At 49.2% G+C, this 21886-nt stretch overlaps 1 protein-coding gene across 1 annotated transcript in view; it reads left to right on the top strand.

Moving 5' to 3' along the window:
- Positions 1-17832, top strand: part of LOC127556784 (zinc finger protein 420-like) — a 31246-nt gene extending 13414 nt beyond the window's left edge. The window contains exon 8 of the mRNA XM_051990216.1: positions 16340-17832. Within this exon, the coding sequence (XP_051846176.1) occupies positions 16340-17693 (1354 nt within the window). The 3' untranslated portion in view covers positions 17694-17832. The remainder of the gene's footprint in view (positions 1-16339) is intronic.
- The last annotated feature ends 4054 nt before the right edge of the window (positions 17833-21886 follow it).

The raw sequence follows: 21886 nt of genomic DNA, 5'->3' as shown, positions 1-21886 counted from the left end.
GACCCAGCACTCGGCCTCTTGAGCCGTGTTCCTTCTGGCCAAGTTTTCAGAATATACCCTCACAATCACATAGCAAGTGAGAAGCGAGCTTTCATTTTGCTGTGTCTCCTGCAATTGGGCCGGATGTTTATATTTAGAGATTTATTAGAGAGTCATGCTGGATTGGTGGATGGGGATCGCCTTCTTACTAGTAGAATCTGGCGACCTTCCGGTTGTACCTTCTGCAAGTTTCGTGCATTATTCTTTTTGTTGTTAAAACCTTGTTTGTATCTGCTAGGTTTATGTCACAGGGTCACAAAGACCTGCCTTGATGTCTCACCGGGACATGGAGGTGACCTTGGGCTCCCAGAGACTTTGCCAGTGGCCGAGCAGCTCTGGCAGGTCCTCCCAGGCTGGAAAGCTTTGGAATATGAGCCATCTAGCAGTGATCTGGATGTCTGTCATGGAGGGCTGAAGCCTCAAATCCATTCAGGGAGGCTCGCCACTAAGTTGGCCAAAGAGGGATGGGGATTTTTCAGCTTCAACAGCTTAGGAATCAACAACTCAGGCACTTAGGAGGCTTGGAATCGTTACCAGTGCAAGTGTCATGCACCCAGTGGAGAAGATGGAGATGGGAGGTCAGAGCTAGGCAAGATGCTAGAGATCCTCAGTCTGAGATTCTCATTTTACAGAGGGAGAAACAGGCTCAGAGAAGGGAAGGGATTTGCTTCAGGTCCCACAGCTTGTGGGTGGCAGAGCTAGAGTTAGAACCTGGTCTTGAATTTCACCCCGCTGCTTTTACACGCTGCCATGTTGCTTCTTGAACAACCTAAGGTCACATTCTGGCCCCTTCCCTTCTCAGGGGCAGCTGGATGGCCTCCTGAATAGCAATCAGAAAGATCTGACTGCCCCAACTTTGCTGGCTGTGAAAGTCTTGGCAGGTCGCTTAACCCTATTTACCTCAGTTTCCTCATCTATTAAAAAAGATGGATGATACCCAACTCCCAGGGTACTTTATAAAGTGCTCGGCTGTGTCTGGCCCATAGTGGATGCTGTATGAATGTTAGCTAGTAATATTTTTTGCTAGCTTTATGACTTTGGACATTCCCTTATGCCCATGGTGAGACTCAGTTTCCTCCATTGTCAAATGAAGAGAATGTTTATACTACCTACCTCACAAGGTTGTTAAAAGGCTCAAGTAAAATGATGTGTGTGAAGTGCTTTCTAACCACAATTATGTATGTTTAATTATTCTTGAATCCTTTTGGGGACCCGAAATTTTGCAATTATTGCAACCTTGCATCACTCTATAAAATCGTTTGCATCTTCTTTCAGTCGATCCAAGTTCTCTCCCATGTGGGCGCTTTTGTCAGGGCAGGGCACAGCACAGCAAAGTCATCTTGCTCCCGTGTCCCCCCAACGTTCTTGTCAGCAGCAGAAGCCGTCCGGAGGCCGCCCTCTCCAGGCACGACCTGGCGGCCGGCGGGCATCGCTTTGCTTCTACCAAAGAACCAGGGCGGAGAAGGCCCCGCAACCCCTCAGAGCACCAGGTGTGGCGTCTGCACTCGGAGGCCCCCCCCACCCCCCACCCCCCGTACTGATTCGGGCTCAGCGGCCTCCCGAGGAGGACGCTGCCTTTGGTGTCCGCGTCCAGTAACCTCTGGAGATCAGGCTTAGATCCCAGGGATAGCTCACCTCCGAAACACGAGTTAGGACCACACTGGAAGCCAGCGAGGGTCAACCGTGACCTCGGGCCAGCGCAGGACTCCGCTATCAACCAAGCGCATAACCTCCGAGGGCTCTGGCCACGTAACTGAGGGAGGGCTCTGGCCACGTGACTGAGGGAGGGCTCTGGCCACGTGACCGGGGCAGGCTTGCGGCTCCACGTCCTCACTAGTCACGTGAGAGTGCAGGGCCCGGAAAACCACCAGCAGTCTCGGTACTCGGCCCCTCCTGGGTTGTACTTGCCGAGGCTCCTGTGGCTCTGAGCCTCCTCCTGTGCCGGAAGGCCGCCGGAGTGCCGGGTCTGGCACCCGCTCTAACTGTGGGAGGGGTGAGCTGGGTGCGGGGCAGAGAACGGGTCGGAGGGCTTCAAGCCTTGCCTGCAGCACTTATTACAGGTGTGACTACTGGGAGGTCAGCGCACTTCCTGTCAAGTGAGAGCACGTGCTGTGCTGGTTCCTCCGAGCTGTCCTCCCTAAGCCCCAGTTTCCTCATCCCTAGAGTCCAATGGCCAAAACACCATCTCAAGGACTGTCGTGAGCCCGAAATGAGACAATGTCTGAAAACTCCGGCCTGCTTTAAATTGCTTCAGAGCCGTCTCCCCTCACAGTTGTGGGCCACGGCCTTTTCCGCTCTGATACTCTTCGTTCTGAACTCCCAGGGCGGTCAGACGTTGTGCATTATGTTTTCTAGAGTCTCGTGTTCCAGGGTTCTCCGGGGCCCGGGTTGGGAAGATGCGCAGGTTTGGTTGGTGCTCAGTGTTCCAGGGTTCTCCCGGGGCCCGGGTTGGAAAGACGCGCGGGTTTGTTTGGCGCTCAGTGTTCCAGGGTTCTCCCGGGGCCCGGATTGGGAAGATGCAGGTTTGTTTGGCGCTCAGTGTGAAGAACAAGAAGTCTCCAAAGCCTCTGCTTTCGGTCTGAAAGAGGAGCTGGGAGGATCCTCGGATAAACAGAGGCAATGGTCACCTTAACAAACTCACCATGCCTTCCTTCTGGTGCCGGAGATGAAGATAGATGGGAAGTGATTGCTAGAGTGTAAGATACGCACCCAGAATGCCAGAATCAGGAAGACCTTTTGAACCAAAGCCACAACATGTCAGAGCAGGGGCAGCAGAACACAGAATGCTAATGAGATCTATATGCTGTATGGAACCCCATCCTATCTATAGACACACACATGTGTGTATGCATATATATTAATTATAAATATATGAAAATATTAAATCATATAAATGATATATATATATATATATATGTATATATATATATATATAATGTTTATATGTACATATATGTGTATGTATTAACAGATGGCACAGTGGATAGAATGCTGAGCCCAGAACCAGCTTTCTCATCTTTATGACACTAATTCTGTGACTTTGGGCGAGGCATTTAATCCCATTTGCCTCAGTTTCCTCATGTGTAAAATAAACTGGAGAAGGAAATGGCAAAACACTCCAGTGTCTCGGCCAAGAAACTCTCACGTGGGTCACAAAGAGTCAGTTGTGACTGAAAATAACTGAACAATAGCAAAATATAATATATCCTAAATTTATTTTTAAAGCACATTTCAAAATATAAAGAACAAAAAAGAGAAATGTAATTAAAGTATGAACTTATTACATATAGTATAGGGTTTCAAAAAGCATATTAAATGAACGTGGTAGCAACAACACTGCCATATTTATGTGACCTCTTTTGTGTGTATATTTTTTAATGTTCTCCCTCATTTTTCAGAGAAAGAAAAGTGACTAATTCAGGGCTGCCGAGGGGTCAGCCTATTGGCTAATGAGTTTGAGTCCTGGTAGGTGGCAGATCCCCTTGCAAAAGGGGACAGGATCCAGCTCAAGGGATGACCTTGAACTTGTGTTTGCTGGGCTTCCAACTTTCCTTTTTCAGGACTAAGCCAACTATATTATTAATATAGATATTATATTATAAGATATAGAAATATCCCTGGAACTTTGTGTGATACAGGCTTTAAGATCTCTATTCATATTAGAAATGCAAGGGACTTTAGAGGTCACTAAATTTCATTCCATTTTACAGGTAAGAAAACTGAGACTCAGGAATAGATGGCTAGGCCCCATAGCTCCATGCAGGCGCTATAGTCTGAACCAACATCATTTTACAGAGGAAAAAACTGAGGTTCAAAAAGGACGGGGCCCTGCCAGTGGTCATCCCATGACTTGCGGCAAAACCACAAATAGTAAAGGCCAAAAGCCCTTTCAAGTCCAAGTCCCTGTGAGTCTGGACTGCCACATATCCTGGCACACTCAGGCCTGTGCCTTGGTATCCCAACCCTGGCCTTTGCCTTCCCTGGCCCTGCACAGATTTCTGCCACAGAATGTCTGACCTGAGCTTCCAGGACCTTCAGTCCAATTCCACCCTCTTCCCCACCAAGATCCTCTGTAGCTGGGGAAACTGAGGTCCAGAGAAGAGACAAACTCAAGATCACATGGCAGCCCTAAAGGTAATCTAGTCACTAACTCACAAAATTCAGAGTCGGAAAGGACCCCAGTGGTCAATTAACCCAATGGATCCTTGAGCAGGAATCTGACAGGTGGCCAGAGAGATTTCCCTTAAAGAGGTCAAAATGAAAGGGAGCAGATCCTACTCAAGGCCTCCGGTTCCACTGCAAAATGGGCCTTGAGGCCTCCCATTCCACTTCAAGGCTGCTGGTTCCACTCTGGGAGGGTCTCAAGGCCACCTATTCCACTCTAAAATGGGCCTTGAGGCCTCCCATTCCACTCCGGAAGGGTCTCCTCCCTTTCCACTTTGGGACGGGTCTCGAGGCTCCCCGTTCCACCCCGGGACGGGACTTGAGGCCACTGATTCCACTCTGGGACGGGTCTTGAGGCCACTGGTTCCACTCTAGGATGGGTTTTAAGGCCACTAGTTCCACTCTGGGATGGGTCTCCAAGTCACCTGTTCTACCTCATGGTTACTGGTTCCATCCTGGGATGTCTCTCAAGGTCCCCTCCCGTTTCACCTTGGGATGATTTTTCGGAAGCTCTTACATCTTTGCGACTTTTCCCCATGGCCCTTGGGGCCTCGTCCTTGTCTGTGGCCAAGCAGAACAGCTGATCCCTATGCCGTATGACAACCCTTCAGATGTTTGGAAGTGGCCATTACCCCCTTCCTGAGCCTTCTTCCATTTAGCATTCCCAGGTTCTCCAATTGATCAACATGTGTTATAGGCTCTAGGTCCCTCATTGTTCTGGCCACTGACCTCTGACACTCCCGTTGATCGATATCCTTCCATAACTCTGAGGTTTGGAACTGACCATATTTCTCCAGGTGCGACTTGGCCAGACCAGAGTGGAGTGGAACTCTCTCTGAATTCCTGGATGCTACACCTCTTATAATGTGGCCCTAAAGTGCATTAGTCATTTTGGCCCCCTTATCACACTGCTACTCATATTGAGCTTGTAGTCCAATAAAACCCCCATTTTTTTCAGATAACTGGCTCTCTAATCATATTTAGGCCATCCTGTATTTATGAAAATTTTAGGGAACCAAATATACTTTAAATGCATCTCTAAATTTCAGCTTTATTAGACTCAGCCCAATGTTCTAGCCTATTTTTGTGCTCAAAAATCCACCGAAGACTACCTGAAAAAGCAGAATTGGTCCAATCTTCAAAGATAGAAAATTGTGCTAATAGTTTGTGGATTCCATTCTCTTGCCTTCTTTGAAAACTAGGACAATATTCTGCCCTCTTTCAATCCTGGAGTAGTAATAACTACAATAGTAGCTATTTTATATTTATATTTAATATATTTATTTATATATGGATATAAGAAATAATATATATTTAATAAAAATGTAATTATAGCTATATAATTTATCCAGCATTTTAAAGTTTGGAAAACTCCTTATAAATACCTCATTTTATTCTCACCACCCTGGGAAATACACGTTATTATTGTCTTCTATTCTATTCTGTTTTCTATTGATGAGACAGAGGTTCAATGACTTGTTCAGAATCACACAGGTAGTACCGAGATTGGATTTGAACTCAGGTCTTCCTCATTCCACTTGAACCACACAGCTTGTATTTCTTCTATTCTCCATAATCTTTCGGCTATCATCGACAGCAATCATATAGGATTATAGATTTAGATATGGATAGGATTTTTTAAATAATAGCTTTTTATTTTCCAAATACATGCACAGATAGTTTTAAACATTCACCCTGGCAAAACCTTTGTTCCAAATCTCTCACTCTCCCTCCCTAACTCCCCTCCCTAGATAGCAAGTAATTCAATATAGGTTAAACATGTGCAATTGTTCTAAAGGTATTTCCATATTTATCAATTTGCACAAGAAAAATCAGATCAAAAAGGGGGGGGGAGGAAAAAAAGACAACAAAAAAAAGGTGAAAATAATATGTTGTGAGTCACACTCAGTTCCCACAGTCCTCCCTCTGGATGCAGAGGGCTCTGTCCATCACAAGTTTATTGGAATTGACCTGAATCCTCATTGCTGAAAAGAGCCAAGTCCATCACAATTGATCACTGAATGGGATTTTAGAGGCCATGAAGTCCAAGTCCCTTATTTTATTAGGAACTGAGCCTGGCAAAAAAAAAAAAAAGGAATTACTCAAAGTAACACAGCTAGCAAATGGCAGAGCTGGGAATTGAACCTTAGTCCTCATTCCAATCCTCCAGTCATCTGGATCAAGTGACTTGAATTTATCAATAGCAAATGGCAATGTGTCCTGATATTAGCCATTTTTCTTCTGCCCTCTCCAGGCCAAAGAACAGCAGGAAAAATATTTGTGAAAACATTTTGAAAATAAACTATTAAAAAAATCAATGAGCAAGTCATCAGCCTTTTATCACCAGTTATCATCGCCAAGCAGTAAATCTTTCCAATTTTCACTCATCATCTTTTAGCTGTCCTCAGACTCTCCTGCCAACCTCAGCCCATTCTGAGCCTTAGGATCGATGACAAAATTCTTCCAGGACTTTGTCACATTTCTTTTGATATATGCCCTTCTTATATACACACAGTCTCATATATTTAAAATGCAAATGGACTAGTAATCCCTTATGCATTTAGATGCTTCAGAAAACTTTTATTCATCACAACTTTCTATTTTCAAATGTTCATTTTTGAGTTTTTCCTCCCTCTTGACTTCCCCAATAGAATTTTAATGCACCATATCCAATCTGTCTCCTCCTTGAACCACTTAAATCTACTTTCTAAAAGTCTTGGGAGTATGTCATGGTATGTTCCATCTTCTCTATCACAAATTTGTGGAAGACATCATCTCCACCTTTAGGCAATCTACTATTAATTTCTTTTTATAAGAATTTAGATCCAGAATAGAATTCCTCTCTCTCTTCTGAAAAGTGAAATTATAAAATCATTAGCTTCTCTGCACTTGGAAGAGAACTCTGGCCAATGTCTTGTAATATTTCTACTATATTATTCCTCTCTGCCAGATTTGTGGTTTTTCAAAGTTTTCAGGGATTTCCTCTTTCTGCCCAAATGGTCTGTGGTATACTCTGGTGGCAAAATCACTTGTTTGTCCCTCTGGATTTTCATCTAACTTCTCCATCACACTTTCTCCTCTCCAGTTCCTGGATTTTCTCTCGTGAATAGTAGCCAGCACTTAATACTTAACATGCCATTTCACATGGCCTTATTTAATATGCAATCCTTTATATCTGTTATCTATTGTGTTTCCTTTGAAGAAGCCTTCTTACCCATAAAGAGCCATATTCCAAGTATGAGTTTCATCCCTCCAATTCCAACTGATATCTATGAGGTCAGGTATCAATAGCATACTTACACTAGGACCTCTTATTGTTTATACTTCTATTCAGACTTTTGTGACCGTGGGTTTTGTTACTGCTTATTTCTTGGATATTTGTTTCCTTGAATCTCTACGTATGTCAACTGGTATAAAGTTGATTATTTCTCTCAATTACGTCTAGTTTATTGGATTTGTTGGATACGTGATTTTAGTGGCTATACATAATGAGGGTTTTCTCCTTTGCTCTATTTTCAGTTCAATTCCTTTTAGAATCAATGAACAATGCTTTTTGTTTGATCTTTTTTTTCCTTTTGGAGCTGTTTTTTCTCATGCACGATGATAATTGAGGAAATATGTATAGAAGAATTGCACAGGTTTAACCTATATAAGATTACTTACTGCCTAGAGGAGGAGTGGGGGGAAAGGAGGGAGAAAAACTTGGAACCAGAGGGGGAGGGTTTCACAGGGGTGAATGTTGAAAATTCTCTTTGCATGTATTTCAAAAATAAGCTATTTTAAAAATTCAATGAACAAGTCACCAGGCAAAGACATTCTTGACCAGGAACCTGTCATTTTATGTTTTACGTCGATCCAAAAATCCAGATCCTATTCTCAGTCTCCATAGCTGTTTCTCCTTCCTAACATACTTTTCTCTATTTCTTGTCTTCAGAGGGTATCACTGATGAAAGCGCTACCTGTGCCCTGTAGTCTTCGATTTCTTGCCCAAAATTTGTTCTTTACTTGGCGGTGTTTTTTTTTTCTTTTTTCTTCTTTTAGAATCTTTCATTTTAATTTTTCAATTTTTAATTTTTTTAAGTTTAAAACTTAAATAAAATAGAAAAAAACCAAAAACCCATTGTCATGTGCATAGCAGAACATAAAAGCGGATTCAAAATATGTAACAATAAATTTCTACATCAAGGATGGCAGTGCTTTTTTTTTTCCTGAGGTGATTGGGATTAAATGACTTCTCCAGGGTCACACATCTATGAAGGCAGTGCTTTCTAAGTTTTGATGTGCCCATCTGAATTACCAGAAGTGAGGAGCATCATCCAACTTTCTGAGATAGCTTTTCCCCTTCTATCTCTTCGGATCCTTTTTCTGGAGAGTTTCCCATTCCCCATTTTTACTGCTAGTGGAAGTCTGAGTCCTTTTCTCTCAGACTGTAATTATCATTTGATCCTGGGAAAGGCAGCATCCATGACACAGTACTCGAAGGACTTGGTTGTAGACCTGAGTTTGAATCTTGGTTCTGCCAACTTACTGCGGCCGTGGGACAATAACTCCCCTCTTTGTGCCTCAGTTTCTTCATCTGTAAACGGAGGGGGTAGAATGAGAGAATGTCTAAGATCATTTCCAGTTTTTAAACTAAGATCATTGTTTCATTTCTACCTTAGGCCGCCAGATGGCGCAGTGCCAGGACTGGAATCAGGAAGATTCAACCGTATGCTTTCAAATCTGGCCTCAGACACTTCCTAGCTGTGTGACTGGGGCCGGCCGGGCAACTCACTGAACGCTCTTTGCCTCAGTTTTTCCATCTGTGAAATGGAGCCCATGGCACAGGAAGGATGACAGAATTGGGAGTTTAAACACAGGCTCAGGGGAAGCTTGGGTTCAGGGAATTTATCAGGATCACAGACTATTCGAGGCAGGAGAATGACTCAGGGCCTGCCGCAGGTCAAGAGTTCCTTAGCCTAAGTGACTCCATGTTGGAGTCCCACCATCGTGCATATGGTATCAAATCATATATAGCTTGCAATGGTCACAGTTGTGTTTAGAACGTTGACTTTGTGATAGATGGAACCTGAGATAATTCATCTTCCTGTGAAGGGTCCAATTGTTGCCCTTTATTTCAACTACCCCAGTTTAGTTCTTGGGGAAAACTCGTAGGGGCTGCTTGGAGCTCTAGCTAAAGCTCAGGGGATTTTAAGTATGGGCTACAGCCCTGGAAAACTGATAGCTCCAACAAGGTCGGCTGAAGCAGGTGCTGTGCAGTACTTACCGCCTGCTCAGGCCTCAAACGTGACCGCGCCATCCGCTGCATCCCGACCATCACCAGGCAGCTCAACTTTGGTCCTGCCACTGGGCTTTGGAAGAGGGAGGCTGACAACTTTGTGCAATTCTGCCCCCCTTGAATTCAGTTCGTAGTCAAACGTGATGAAACTAAGGGTGAACAGCACCACCTTGTTTTGATAGTGTTATCAAATTTCATCAAATTAATACAATAAATCAATTTAAACAATAGTAATTGTTTCAAATAGAGGGTGTTCCAAAAATCTTGATGCAGTTTTAAGCCTTACCCTGCACTAAAATTGTTCTCCAGTTCCTATAAAAATAGGGGCTAAAGAAGAAAGTGGTGGCTAAGATAACAGGGAAAGATAATGATATGGGAAAACTGGGGCACTAATATATATATTTTTTCCTGAGGCAAGGAGTTAAATGACTTGCCCAGGATCACGGCAGCTAGGAAGTAGTGCTCTATCCACTGCACCACCTAGCTGCCTCCACTAATATGTTATTGGTGAAGCTGTGAACTGATCCAGCCATTCTGGAGAGCAATCTGGAACTATGTCCAAAAGGCAATCAAACTGTGCATCCCCTTTGATCCAGCAGTGTTTCTACTGGGCTTATAAAATCCCAAAGAGATCTTAAAGGAGGGGAAAGGACCCACAAAAAAGTTTGTGGCAGCCCTTTTTGTAGTGGCCAGAAACTGGAAACTGAGGGATGCCCATTGGTTGGAGAATGACTGAATAACTTATGGTATATTAATGTTATGAAATATTATTGTTCTACAAGAAATGATCAGGAGGATGATTTCAGAGAGGCCTGAAGGGACTTATATGAACTGATGCTGAGTGAAGGGATCACAACCAAGAAATCATTGTACATGGCAACAACAACATATGATGCTCAATTCTGATGCACATGGCTCTTCTCAGTAATGAGACTTGTGATAGAGAGCCACCAGCATCCAGAGGGAGGACTGTGGGGACTGAATATAGATCACAACTTTGTATTTTTACTTTTTTTGTTGTCATTTGCTTGTTTTTTTTTTTTTCTTTCTCATTTTTGCCCCTTTTGATCTGATTTTCTTTTTTTTTTTTAATAACTTTTTATTGATAGAACCCATGTCAGGATAATTTTTTACAGCATTATCCCTTGCATTCACTTCTGTTCCGATTTTTTCCCTCTCTCCCTCCACTCCCTCCCCCAGATGGCAAGCAGTCCTTTACATGTTAGATATGTTGCAGTATATCCTAGATACAATATATGTTAGCAGAACTGAACAGTTCTCTTGTTGCACAGGGAGAATTGGATTCAGAAGATAAAAATAACCCGGGAAGAAAAACCAAAATGCAAACAGTTTACACTCATTTCCCAGTGTTCTTTCTTTGAGTGTAGCTGCTTCTGTCCATCTTTGATCAATTGAAATTGAGTTAGCTCTCTTTATCGAAGAGGTCCACTTCCATCAGAATACATCAGAATATATAAAAATCTCCTGGTTCTGCTCATTTCACTTAGCATCAGTTCCTGTAAGTCTCTTCAAGCCTCTCTGTATTCATCCTGCTGGTCATTCCTTACAGAACAATAATATTTCATAACATTCATATACCACAATTTACTCAACCATTTTCCAATGGATGGGCATCTATTCATTTTCCAGTTTCTAGCCACTACAAACATTGATCTGATTTTCTTATGCAACACAATAAATGTGGAAATATGTTTAGAAGAAATGCACAAGTTTAACCTATACTGGATTACTTGCCATCTAGGGGAGGGGGTGGGAGGGAAAAAAGGGAAATTTTGGAACAAAAGGTTTGCAAGTTGAAAACTATCTTTGCATGTATTTTGAAAATAAAAAGCTATTTAAAAAAAAAGTTGATAGCATAAGGCAAACCCAGGGTCTTGAATTCAAACCTAGGCTCACTTTCTAGCTGTATTACCCTGGACAACTCACCTCACCTCCCCTCTGCCTGACTCCTCAGTTTCCTCATCTATACAATGGGGTTGACAATAGCACCTCCCTCCAGAAGTGTTGTGAGGACCTAACGCATCTTCTGTCTCTTTCTAAATACTGAAATACTTCTGTGACTTCACTGACTTGGAGATCCCACCTAGAATGCACTGCACCCCATCCATGGCTGCGCAGACTGTGCAGCTCTCCATGTACTCCCAAAATAGCGCTACAGGAGGTGGCCCCTTCCCGGGTCTTCTGCCTCCTTCCAAGATTCTAAGAGCCCCCACGGGTGGGTCAGTCCCAGCATTAGTCGGTAAGCTTCGGGGCTTCAGCCTCTCCTCTGCCCTGCCTGATGCTCATCTCTCCTGCAAGGACAGGGCTGGCTGCCATCCAGCTCCCCCACACTCTGCTTGTGTTGGAGAGAGGACCCTTTGCTGTCTGGGACTAGAGTCTTGGACCTTCCCAAAAGTCACCTGCTCTTTCCCCTCCCCTCCCCCTTCTCCTCCCTTTCCTCTCTCTCTCTCCTTTTCCTCCCTCCCTCCCTCCTTCTCCCTTCCCCTCTGCCTCCCCATTTCCCCCTCTTCCTCCCCACCTTGTCCCCCCCACCCCCGCCTGAGCTCTGCTCCGGTTCACTGTCCTCCCGTCCCCAGTGCAGACTCCACCAGACGCCGAGTAGAGTGGACACGTATTAAGTGCCTACTGTATGTCTTCCCAGGTACCTCGGGCCGGCCCCAAGGCGCTTAGGGGCTGGGCCCCGGACTGACTCCCCGAGGCCCAGGGGCGGGAGTGAGGAGCCACGGCCGCCTCACCGAATACTCCGCAGCGCACACTCAGGTCCGGGCCCAGGCCTCGGACGCACGCGCTGCGACGCCCGGCCTTCCCAGGGAGGCACAGAAGGGCGACCCGAGCTGCCCCAGCCCCTCGTTATAGGTCCAGGGAGGAAGATACGGAGACCTTTGACAGAAAGGGAAACTAAAACCCAGAGAGGAGCATGACTATTGGAGAGGCGCCCCCACGTGGTGTGCAGGAGGAGGAACCGGCTTGGGCAGCTTCTCCTTGGCAACAACCGGCGCGTCCCCACTGGTTGCCATGGAGACACCTCCGGAGGTCTCAAGATCACAAGCGGACCAATCTATCGACAGACGCGGTGGGTGAGGGAAGGTTGGGGTTCCCTCAGTTGCCATGGAGACGGCCTTCTCCCGGCCTTCCCCCCGGTTGCCCTGGAGGTGACTCAAAGCGTTTCAGTCCTGAGGTGCCCCGTGCGCAAGAGCATGCCCGAAAACGGGCGGAGTCGGGGCGGGATGCGCAAGCGCATTGGCAATTCTGCCTATCCCGCGCGCTCGGAGGCGGTGCCCTGGAGACGAAGAAGGACCTATCAAAGGTGAGGGTCTACCTTAGTCCCACCCTTTGTGCGCTACGCCCATCCCCGCGCCGAAAACAACAATCAGGATCAGAGGTAACCCTCGTAAAAAAAGAGAGCGTGGTGTGGTGACGTCACACAGGGAGACACTTCCCTGGGCAAGCCCCTCTCAGTCCCTCTAATATTCTCTCTAATAACATCATCCTCTGCAGGAAGGGAGCTTAGTGACCCAGCAGCCCCTGATCCTAGCCCGTTGACAGGGGGAGAAACTGAGTGTCAGAGAGTCCGAGACGCGCGCCGGGTCACGCGAGGAGGCGGCGGGCTAACTTAACCCCTGGCAAGTGCAGAAGGTGAGCGGCTGTCCGCGGGTTTGGCCCCAGACCCAAGCTCAGAGACCCCAGAGCGCCCCACCATGAGTGTGGGGAAGGGGGAGAAGGCCTGGGCGATCCCTGCGGAGGAGAGCCGGGGGTGCTTAGAGATCCCTAAAGGAAGAGATCTGAAGGTGCTCAGAGATCCCTGCTGGGAGAGAGCCGGGGGTGCTTAAAGTCCCAAAGGGAGAGAGCCGGGGGTGCTTAGAGATCCCTAAAGGAAGAGATCTGAAGGTGCTCAGAGATCCCTGCTGGGAGAGAGCCCTTCCCAGTCTCCCTATGGGGGGCTTCACCCCCGGTCCCCACTGGGTCCGGGCCAGCCCCCTTTCCCCTCCCCGTCCCCACTCTCACTTTCCCCCCTCCTCCGACCCCTGTGGCCTCATTTAGGAGGCCCTTTCCCGAGGATGGAGGCCCTGATGAGAGGGACCCAGGTCTCCCTAGTGTCCCTAATGTCCTAGAGCCGGGAGCTGCAGGGGTGACCCTGTCACTGTCCTTGGGGATCGCTTGTTGGATCCGGCCCCCAGGACTCCCAGCAGCGAGTCCCTGGGGCCCGACTTTGGCTGGTGATGGGGGATTCCAGATCTCCTGCCATGGAGCGCTCTGCCTCAAGAGGTAGCGGCTCCCATGTCCCTGCCCACCCCGAGGGAAGCCGGCCTGGCCCATGATGCTTCGGGATTGGGCTGTGTCCCCTCCGGGCAGCGCACCCCTCCCCCTCTTGGGTCAGCACCCCAGGCTCCTGGTTCAGGACTCCGGACAGCGCCTCCCCTTTCCCCTGCCAGAGTCTCCCAGATTGCCCAAGTTCCTGGGCTGAGGGTCCTGGGGGAGTTTGCCTGTGTGTCCCCGGGCCCGCTGGGCCTCTGGGATGGCAGCTGGACCTCTGACCCTGAGGGCAGAAAGCCTTGGACTGACGGGCCCCCAGGACCAGAGACACCCCCAAAGGGAGGGGACATGCGGTCTGCCTTCTCCAGGCCAGTGGCGACCTTCTGGGGGGTCCCCCCGAGATTAGAAGGGCACGTGTGGCTTCCTCAGAGCCATCTCACCCGACAAGCTCCCCCCTTTCTTCCTAGGACCGGCCGGCTGGAGGGCAGGGCAAGGCTCCCCACCCAGTGTGCCCAGGGCTGGGCAAAGCTCCCAAGGCCTGCCAGCCACCGTGCTGTAGATGCGTGGTCTGGCCGGTCCAGGTGCCCCATTCAGGCCCACCTGAGTAACCAGGCCCAAAGAGCAGACATGGAAGGTCCCGGAGGTCCCTTGGGGCCAGCGCGTACCCTTCTCAGAATTTCCGGGCAGGTGCTCCCCCAAGGAGACAGGGTCAGGGTTCGGCACAGCTCCAGCGGGTTAGATCAGGTGGCCACAGTGGCTCCCCTGAAATGTCGCAGACATCCGTGTCAGGCAGATGCAGCGTAAATCTCAGAGGGTGCCGGGCCTGGCCTCAGCTCCTGCCTGCCTCAGTTTCCTCATCTGTAATATGGGGATAAGCACCTCACTCCCAGGTGTGTGAGGAGGCAAGGAGATCGTACTGAGTCTGGCACAGAATAGGCACTGGGTGAATGCTCCCCCTGCCCGAGAATGCATGGGGTGTTGAGGGGGGGCCCAAGGATCCTTTTCTCTGGGACAGCCTGTCCACCCGAACTCCACGTCCTGTGTCTGAGGGCAATGCTGGGCCCCCTTCTGTGCTCCGTGTCCATGTTCTCCCGTCCCCTTAATAAGTTCTGATGCTTCGTGCTCCACGGGCTACGCTCCCCCCATCTCTGACAGTCCGTGTCCTCTCGTCCCCCCTCCTACCTCTGACAGTCCATGTCCTCCCATCTCCCCTCCCACCTCTGACATTCAATGCCTACGGCTTCTCCCAGTTCAACATGTTTTAATCTTGGCTCTCAGGGGCTGGTGATTCCTACTCTCTGGCTTCCTTCCAATGCCCTTCCTCCATACACCTGGTGGATATTAGCCAAGGTTGGAATCCATCTCCTGACTCTGAGTTTGAAAGAAGTGACTTAACCAAAGTCACAAAGCCAATAAGTGTCAAAGTCAGGATTTAAACCCCGATTCCTCCCCCACTGAGTAGGCTACTCCTTCCATTGCAGCAGTCAGAGGGAGCCCGGCAAGGAAAGGGGTGGGGGTGGCGGGAGCTGGCGACAACAAGTCATCTGGTTTGACCATATGGCAATTAGGGAAGAAGCCCGAGATAAGACAACTCCTTAGGAGCATCTGTCTCAAAGCGTGTAGGAAACCGTAACAAGGGTGAGGCAGAATTTGGATAGATGCTTTCCATTTCCACGTTGCAAAAAAGCATCACCTTGAAAATTAAGAATGGGGTCTAGCTAGCAACTGAGTCAGGACAAGTTCCCACTGACTGGCCTTCATGGTTTAATTAATAAAGCCCCATGCTAGGGACCGGGAACTCGGAGCTCCATGAAAGAGGTGCTGGGACATCGTCAGTAAGCGTGGCGACCCTCCTGGCCATCCCCTTATACTCCTTGGGCTCCCTCTGATTGAATGACAGGCCCTTCCAGTCATGTCCTCTGAGGAGACCCTTTGGTGGTGACTCATTCTGTCCCCCACCTTCCTGAGGCTCTCTGAATGCGGCTCCCAAAGCTCATCTCTCCCCAGAAGAATCACCTTTCCAATCATCACACAGGAATTAGGGAAAATCCCAGCTGGGATGGACTTCCGAGATCTGCTCCTTTTGCAGAGGAACAAGCCAAGGCCCAAGGAGATCATCCATACATGTCAGTGGACAGCTTGCTCTAGGACCCTAGTTCCCCTTTCTGCCCCATCTTGTTCCCCCATTCTCCTATTTTGGTTTTCTTGACCCAATGATATTTTTGGTGACATTTCGCTTTTCATTCTCATTTAGCCCAGAAGATTGATATGGAGGCAAATGCAGCTTCTCCAAAGCCCAATTTTTCTGAAGACGGATCCCAGGGAGTAATCTCAGAAAGACCGGCAGGGCGCGCCCTCTGGGCCCACAGATGTGGGGATATCCGAGCCATATTAGAGAGTCGGGAAAGGGATCCCTTAGGTCAGATTCAGAAAGAATCTCTTTCCTGGGAGAGAAAAGGTTTCAAGAAATTAAAAGTCAATCAAACCAAAGCCCCTACGGAGGAGAAAGGGCAACAACCCACCGAATTTGGAAAGAGCTTAAATCGGATTTCAGATCTCGGTGCCCTTCTCAACACGTGACGCTACAGGAGAAAGACCCCATCGATGCGCAACATGTGCAGAGAGTTTTAGGCAGAATGCAGACCAGATCAAACATCGAGTAATCCATGCTGGAGAGAAAGCTCACACATGCGACGAATGCGGGAAGGCCTTCAGTCACCGCTCCAACCTTATTCGACACCAGAGAATCCATACGGGAACCAGACCCTATGAATGTAGTGAGTGTGGGAAACTCTTCAGTCACAGTTCATCCCTTATCCAGCATCAGATAACCCACACTGGAGAGAAACCTTACCGGTGTAAAGACTGCGGCAAGGCTTTCAGCCGGAGCGCCTACCTGACCGAACACCAGCGGATTCACACCGGGGAGAAGCCCTACAAATGTGGGGCTTGTGGGAAGGCCTTCGGCCGGAGCACGTACCTCGCCCAGCACCAGAGAGTGCACATCGGGGAGAAGCCCTACGCATGCGGACAGTGTGGGAAAAGCTTCAGCCACCGGTCGGCCATCACCCAACACCAGATCGTTCACACAGGAGAGAAACCTTACGAGTGTATCGAGTGTGGGAAAGCCTTCGGCCGGAGTGCTTACCTTAGCATCAGAAAATTCACATCGGGGAGAAGCCTTATGAATGCGGGCAGTGTGGGAAAAGCTTCAGCCACCGGTCCGCCATCGCCCAGCATCAGATCATTCACACGGGAGAGAAACCTTACGAGTGTGGCATTTGTGGGGAGGCCTTCGGCCGCAGGGCCCACCTCACTCGCCACCAAAGGACTCACACCCGAGAAAGACCCTACGGGTGCAGCGAGTGCGGGAAGGCCTTCAGCCACAGCTCCACCCTCCTTCAGCACCAGATCATCTCCACTGGGGAGAAGCCCTACGAGTGTAACGTGTGCGGAGAGGCCTTCAGCCGCAGCGCCCACCTCACTCGCCACCAAAGGACTCACACCCGAGAGAAGCCCTATGGATGCAGCGAGTGCGGGAAGGCCTTCAGCCACAGCTCCACCCTCGTGGAGCACCAGTTCCTACACACCGGGGAGAAGCCTTACAGATGTGACGAGTGTGGCAAGGCCTTCAGCCGGAGCACCTATCTCACTCAGCACCAGAGAATCCACACCGGAGAGAAGCCCTACGAGTGCAGAGAGTGTGGGAAGGCCTTCCGGTTGCGCTCAACCCTCACTCAACATCAAATCATCCACACCGGGGAGAAGCCCTACAAGTGCACTGAATGCGGGAAGGCCTTCAGTCAGTTTTCGACCCTCATTCGCCACCAGAGAACCCATTCTGGAGAGAAAGCCTAGTCCTGTCAGAGGTCCAGAAGGTCGTGAGCTGAGCAGGAGCCAGGAGTCTCTGGTCCCCGATCTGCCGCCCACTTGGTGAGCCCGGTCCCGTCAGTCAGCTGCCAAATGGGAGGCTCAGACGATGTGAACCTTAGCCTTAGGATCTCAGGTCAGTCTCCTCCTTGGTGCCTCATTTTCTTCAAATCTAAAATTAAGATGAGGTGACGAACGATATCCCTTTCTGCTTCCCCGTTAATTCTGTAGTGATGTCCGTTTAGTCATTTCCATTTGTCAGAGATCTGTAGCACACTGTAGCTTCAACCAGGAGAAACCCATGACTTAGTGAATGGAGAATTGGAGTGCTAGTCAAGGCCTGGATCCAAATCCCACCTCTAGAATTTACTATGTAACTTAATTCATCTAATGTTTGTTAAACACCTACTGGGTCAGGCACTGAACTGGGTGCTATAGATACAAGACCAGTGTGAAACACTCCCTGCCCTGAAGAGCTCCCAGGGCTCAGGAAATGGAGAGAAAGGCAAATGACTGTAACCTGCACTTCCTCCTTCACAAAATGACCTAACACCTAACTCACTGGGAGGCTGTAAGATACAAAGGAGAGAGAGTCTGGCAAGCACATTGCATGCCTCAGAACTGGTCGGAGTGAGCAGTGATTATCATCCCTCTGCTTTATCCAGGAATAAGAACTCGTTTACAAGGCAATGGAGTACTGATTTCATCCCATTTTACAGATGAGGAAGTTGATGCATAGAGAAGTCAGGACTTGCTCCAAGACACAAATCCAGAAAGTGTCGGAGGCTAGATTTGTGCTAGACAAAAAGTGCTCAGACACTTAAAAGCTGTATGATTGTAGGCAAGTCACTTAACAGTTGCCTACCTCAGTTTCCTCAACTGTAAAATGAGCATAAGAATAGCACGTACCTCTCAGGACCATTGTAAGGATCAAATGACAAAATATCTGTAAAGCACTTAGCATAGTGCCTGGAATATAGTAGGTATTTAATAAGTACTTCTTATCTCCCTACCTCCCTTTCTTTTTTCCTCCCCCCCCCCACTTTTTCCTCTTTCCCTCCCTTCCTTTTTCTTCCCTCCCTTCTTTTTTTCCCTCCTTCCCTCCTTTCTTCCCTTCTTCCCTCCCTCTTGCCCTCCTTCCCTTCCTCCTTTCTTTATTGCTCCCTCCCTTTCTTCCTCCCTCCCTTCCTCATTTCCTCCCCTTTTCCCACAACTCCAACACTTTTTCCCACAATGCCAAATTTCCAAAGTGAAGGCAACAAGTGGAAGCTTCAGTCAGAGGCAGCAGAGAGTCCTAAAGGTTCTGTAGAGATCATGAAGTCTCTGGATAGCCCTCTCCCACTTTCCCATAAGGAAATTTGGGTCCTTGAGAAGTTCCAGCCCATGTTCACCTGGTATCAGCCAAGCCAGAAGTAGAGCCTGGGAGTTCTGGTTGGCCCCCCATATTCTCTCCTAAAAGACAGAGGGAAGAGTCCCCCTGTGTGGGACATGGACATAGATATGACTGTTCAAAAGTAGGACCCGCTTCCTCTTTTGTGATCCAAAGGTTCGCGTTATTGTTGTGCCGGTGAATCAGGCTTCAAAAGCCAAAATGGGACCCTGTGAGGGGGAGATTGCCAAACTAGAAGGGCCAATTTCATAGGGAAACTGAGGCCCAGAAAGGGAAAGTCACTTGGTAAAGGTTACTCAGCTAGAAAGGATAAAGTGGGCTTTGAATTTACATTATAGATGCTGAGCGTCCTGGAAGTGCCCCTGCACCTCCTACTGAACCATGCAGCCATATATCACTGACGCAATGGGAAATGAGCCCCCACACTGGAGAGAAATGGCTCTGCTTCAGGGTGGGCTGGGGGGAGCCAGGAGAAAGAGGCTGCTGACTCTCAGCATGCAACTGTAGAAGCCTCAAAGGGAAAAACCCAAAGTTTGGTTGGGAGTCACCCCGTCTGCTCACCAAGTTCAAGTTCTTTTTAAAAAACTCTCCGTTTTCTTGAGAAGCGAGAAGGGACAGCCTGTGTTGGGTGACGGGGTTGAGATCCAACAAGCTTGAGCCAAAAAAATGACATCGAATAGGGAAGAGTGAAATGGGGTCATTTGAGTTCATTGTAACGGCTCAGAGTGGGGCATGGGGAAGAGAAACAGGAAAACAGATCCTATGACAAAGACCCGGAGAGGTTTGTGGACCACCAGCCCAGCTTGAATTTACCGAGTGTGTATGACTCCCAAGAGCGCCAACACACTCTGAAGCTGCGCTAACAGAAGCACGTGGTCTGGCTCTTCTTGGGGAGATCACAGTCCCAGAGGCCCCCGCTCCAGCCAAGCCCCTCCAGAATGTCTTGTTCACAGATAGGAGGCCCCTTTTTAGGACACTCCTTGTTTAGCTGAGGGGCAAAGGGATCTCTGAGGTTCATCAGGAGGGCTGATGGCTGCTCTCATGTCTAAGGAGCTCCCTGTGGGAGAAAGATGAGATCTGTCCTCTCTGGCCCCCAAACCCAGGCCCTTGGCAGGAGACCTAATGTCACAAGGAATCTTCTGACAGTTTGAACAGTCTGACAGTGAAAAGACTACTGCCCGAGTAGTGAGTTCCCTGTCACTGGAGATATCCTGGGACTCCGTGGGTGCTGGCCATTGTAGACGTGCTGCTGTTTCGGGGAAGTCTGGAAGCTAAAAGGGAGCTGGGACTCAGCCTCTCCTGGCCCTGGGGGACCATGGGCCCCCAAAGACCAGGGGCCCCATCTGTGCAAAGGGGAGCCTCCGCCTGGTGTGCATGCTCTTCTCATGTCCCTCCTGGCCGCTGGGCTGCAGCCCCCGTCCTCTGGGAGCCTTTCCTGAGCCCCAAGGAGGAGATTTGGGGGACAGTGCAGAGACCCTGATCCTGGCCTTGGGAAGGCCCTGTCCAAAGCCTGCCTCTGACCCTTGGGAGCCTGGGGGCAGCGGGGGGGAGATCAAGTTTAGAGGGGCTGCCCAGGAGACAGGGAGGGCCGTGGGGAAGGGTCCGCATGACTCAGTGCCTCACTGACCCGCCTTTTCCTCTCCTCTTCCCTCCTTTTCTTTATCTCAGGAAAAATGGACAGCTTGCACGGAACCCAGACTTTGGGCAATGGAGACGGTGCTTTGTAAGTTTGGAGCTACAACCCGGGGGGTGCCGGGGGCCCCGTGAGCTCCTCAGGATTTGGCTCATTCTTCTCATCTGACAGATGAGGAAGCTTCATCCGGTCAATCCCACAACGCTGAAGCTGGAGCCCCAGGCCCCTGACTTCAAACACATCCACGTCCCTGCCATCTCTGCAACTGACCAGTAAGGGCATCAGATCACCACTGGGGACGGCCTCTCGGTGCCCGCCAGGATCTTGCCAAGTGCCGTGGCTGAACGGAAGGGTTTGGCAAAGCTTAATCCAAGCTAGCAGTGCACGTGTCTAAGTGTCTGTTGTTTGGCACTGGGTACCAGAAGCAAAACTGGCAGTGCCCTCTGGAGCGTACGTCCTGCTGAGCAGCAGGATTGAGGGCTGCTCGTTGCCTGGCTTTGCCCCCCTAAGGCCCTGCTCACTCGACCGCAAGCTCTGTGAGTGAAGGGTGGCCCTGAAATCTTGCCTGCAGTGGATCCTTAAATGTCTGCTTGGCTGAGCTCAGGAAGCAGAAGCTGGACGTTTTGTAGACAGATGGCCCCCACTCCAGGTACTGAGGAGCCTTGCTAGGAGGGGCACCAGTTCCCCAAATGCCCTGCAGCCTGTGCCAAGAAACCCACCAGGATGCAAAAAAAGAGACTTTGAGAAGCCGCCTGCCATGCCTCCGAGATCTCTCTGGGCTTGCCATCCTGCCCGTCTGTGATCGAAGCCCCCATCCGAGGCCTCTGAGATCCCTCTGGGCTCACCATCCCACTTGTCATCCATGATCAAAGCCCTTGACTGAGGCTTCTGAGATCCCTCTGGGCTTGCCATCCCGCCCGTCTGTGAGTGAAGCCCCCATCCGAGGCCTCTGAGATCCCTCTGGGCCCGCCATCCCACCCATCATCCATGATCGAAGCCCCTGACTAAGGCCTCCGAGATCCCTCCAGGCCTACTGTCCTGCCTATCTATGATGGAAGCCCCTGATCGAGGCCTCTGAGACTCCTTGTTGTTCTCTGAGCCCCCAACTCTCCCCCAGCAGATCCTTCCTGTTGATGAGAAAGTTTGGAGTCCAGGCCCAGCAAAGCCTGGCCTGTGGTCACTCCGGCAGGAAGCAGCAGACCCTGGATTCAGACCTGGGCCCTCCTATGACCTCTAA

The sequence above is a fragment of the Antechinus flavipes genome, chromosome 3 (assembly GCF_016432865.1).
Source record: "Antechinus flavipes isolate AdamAnt ecotype Samford, QLD, Australia chromosome 3, AdamAnt_v2, whole genome shotgun sequence".
Lineage (NCBI taxonomy): Eukaryota > Metazoa > Chordata > Mammalia > Dasyuromorphia > Dasyuridae > Antechinus > Antechinus flavipes.
The sequence above is the reverse complement of the archived record's forward strand: the minus strand, read 5'-3'. Positions and strand labels throughout refer to the sequence as shown.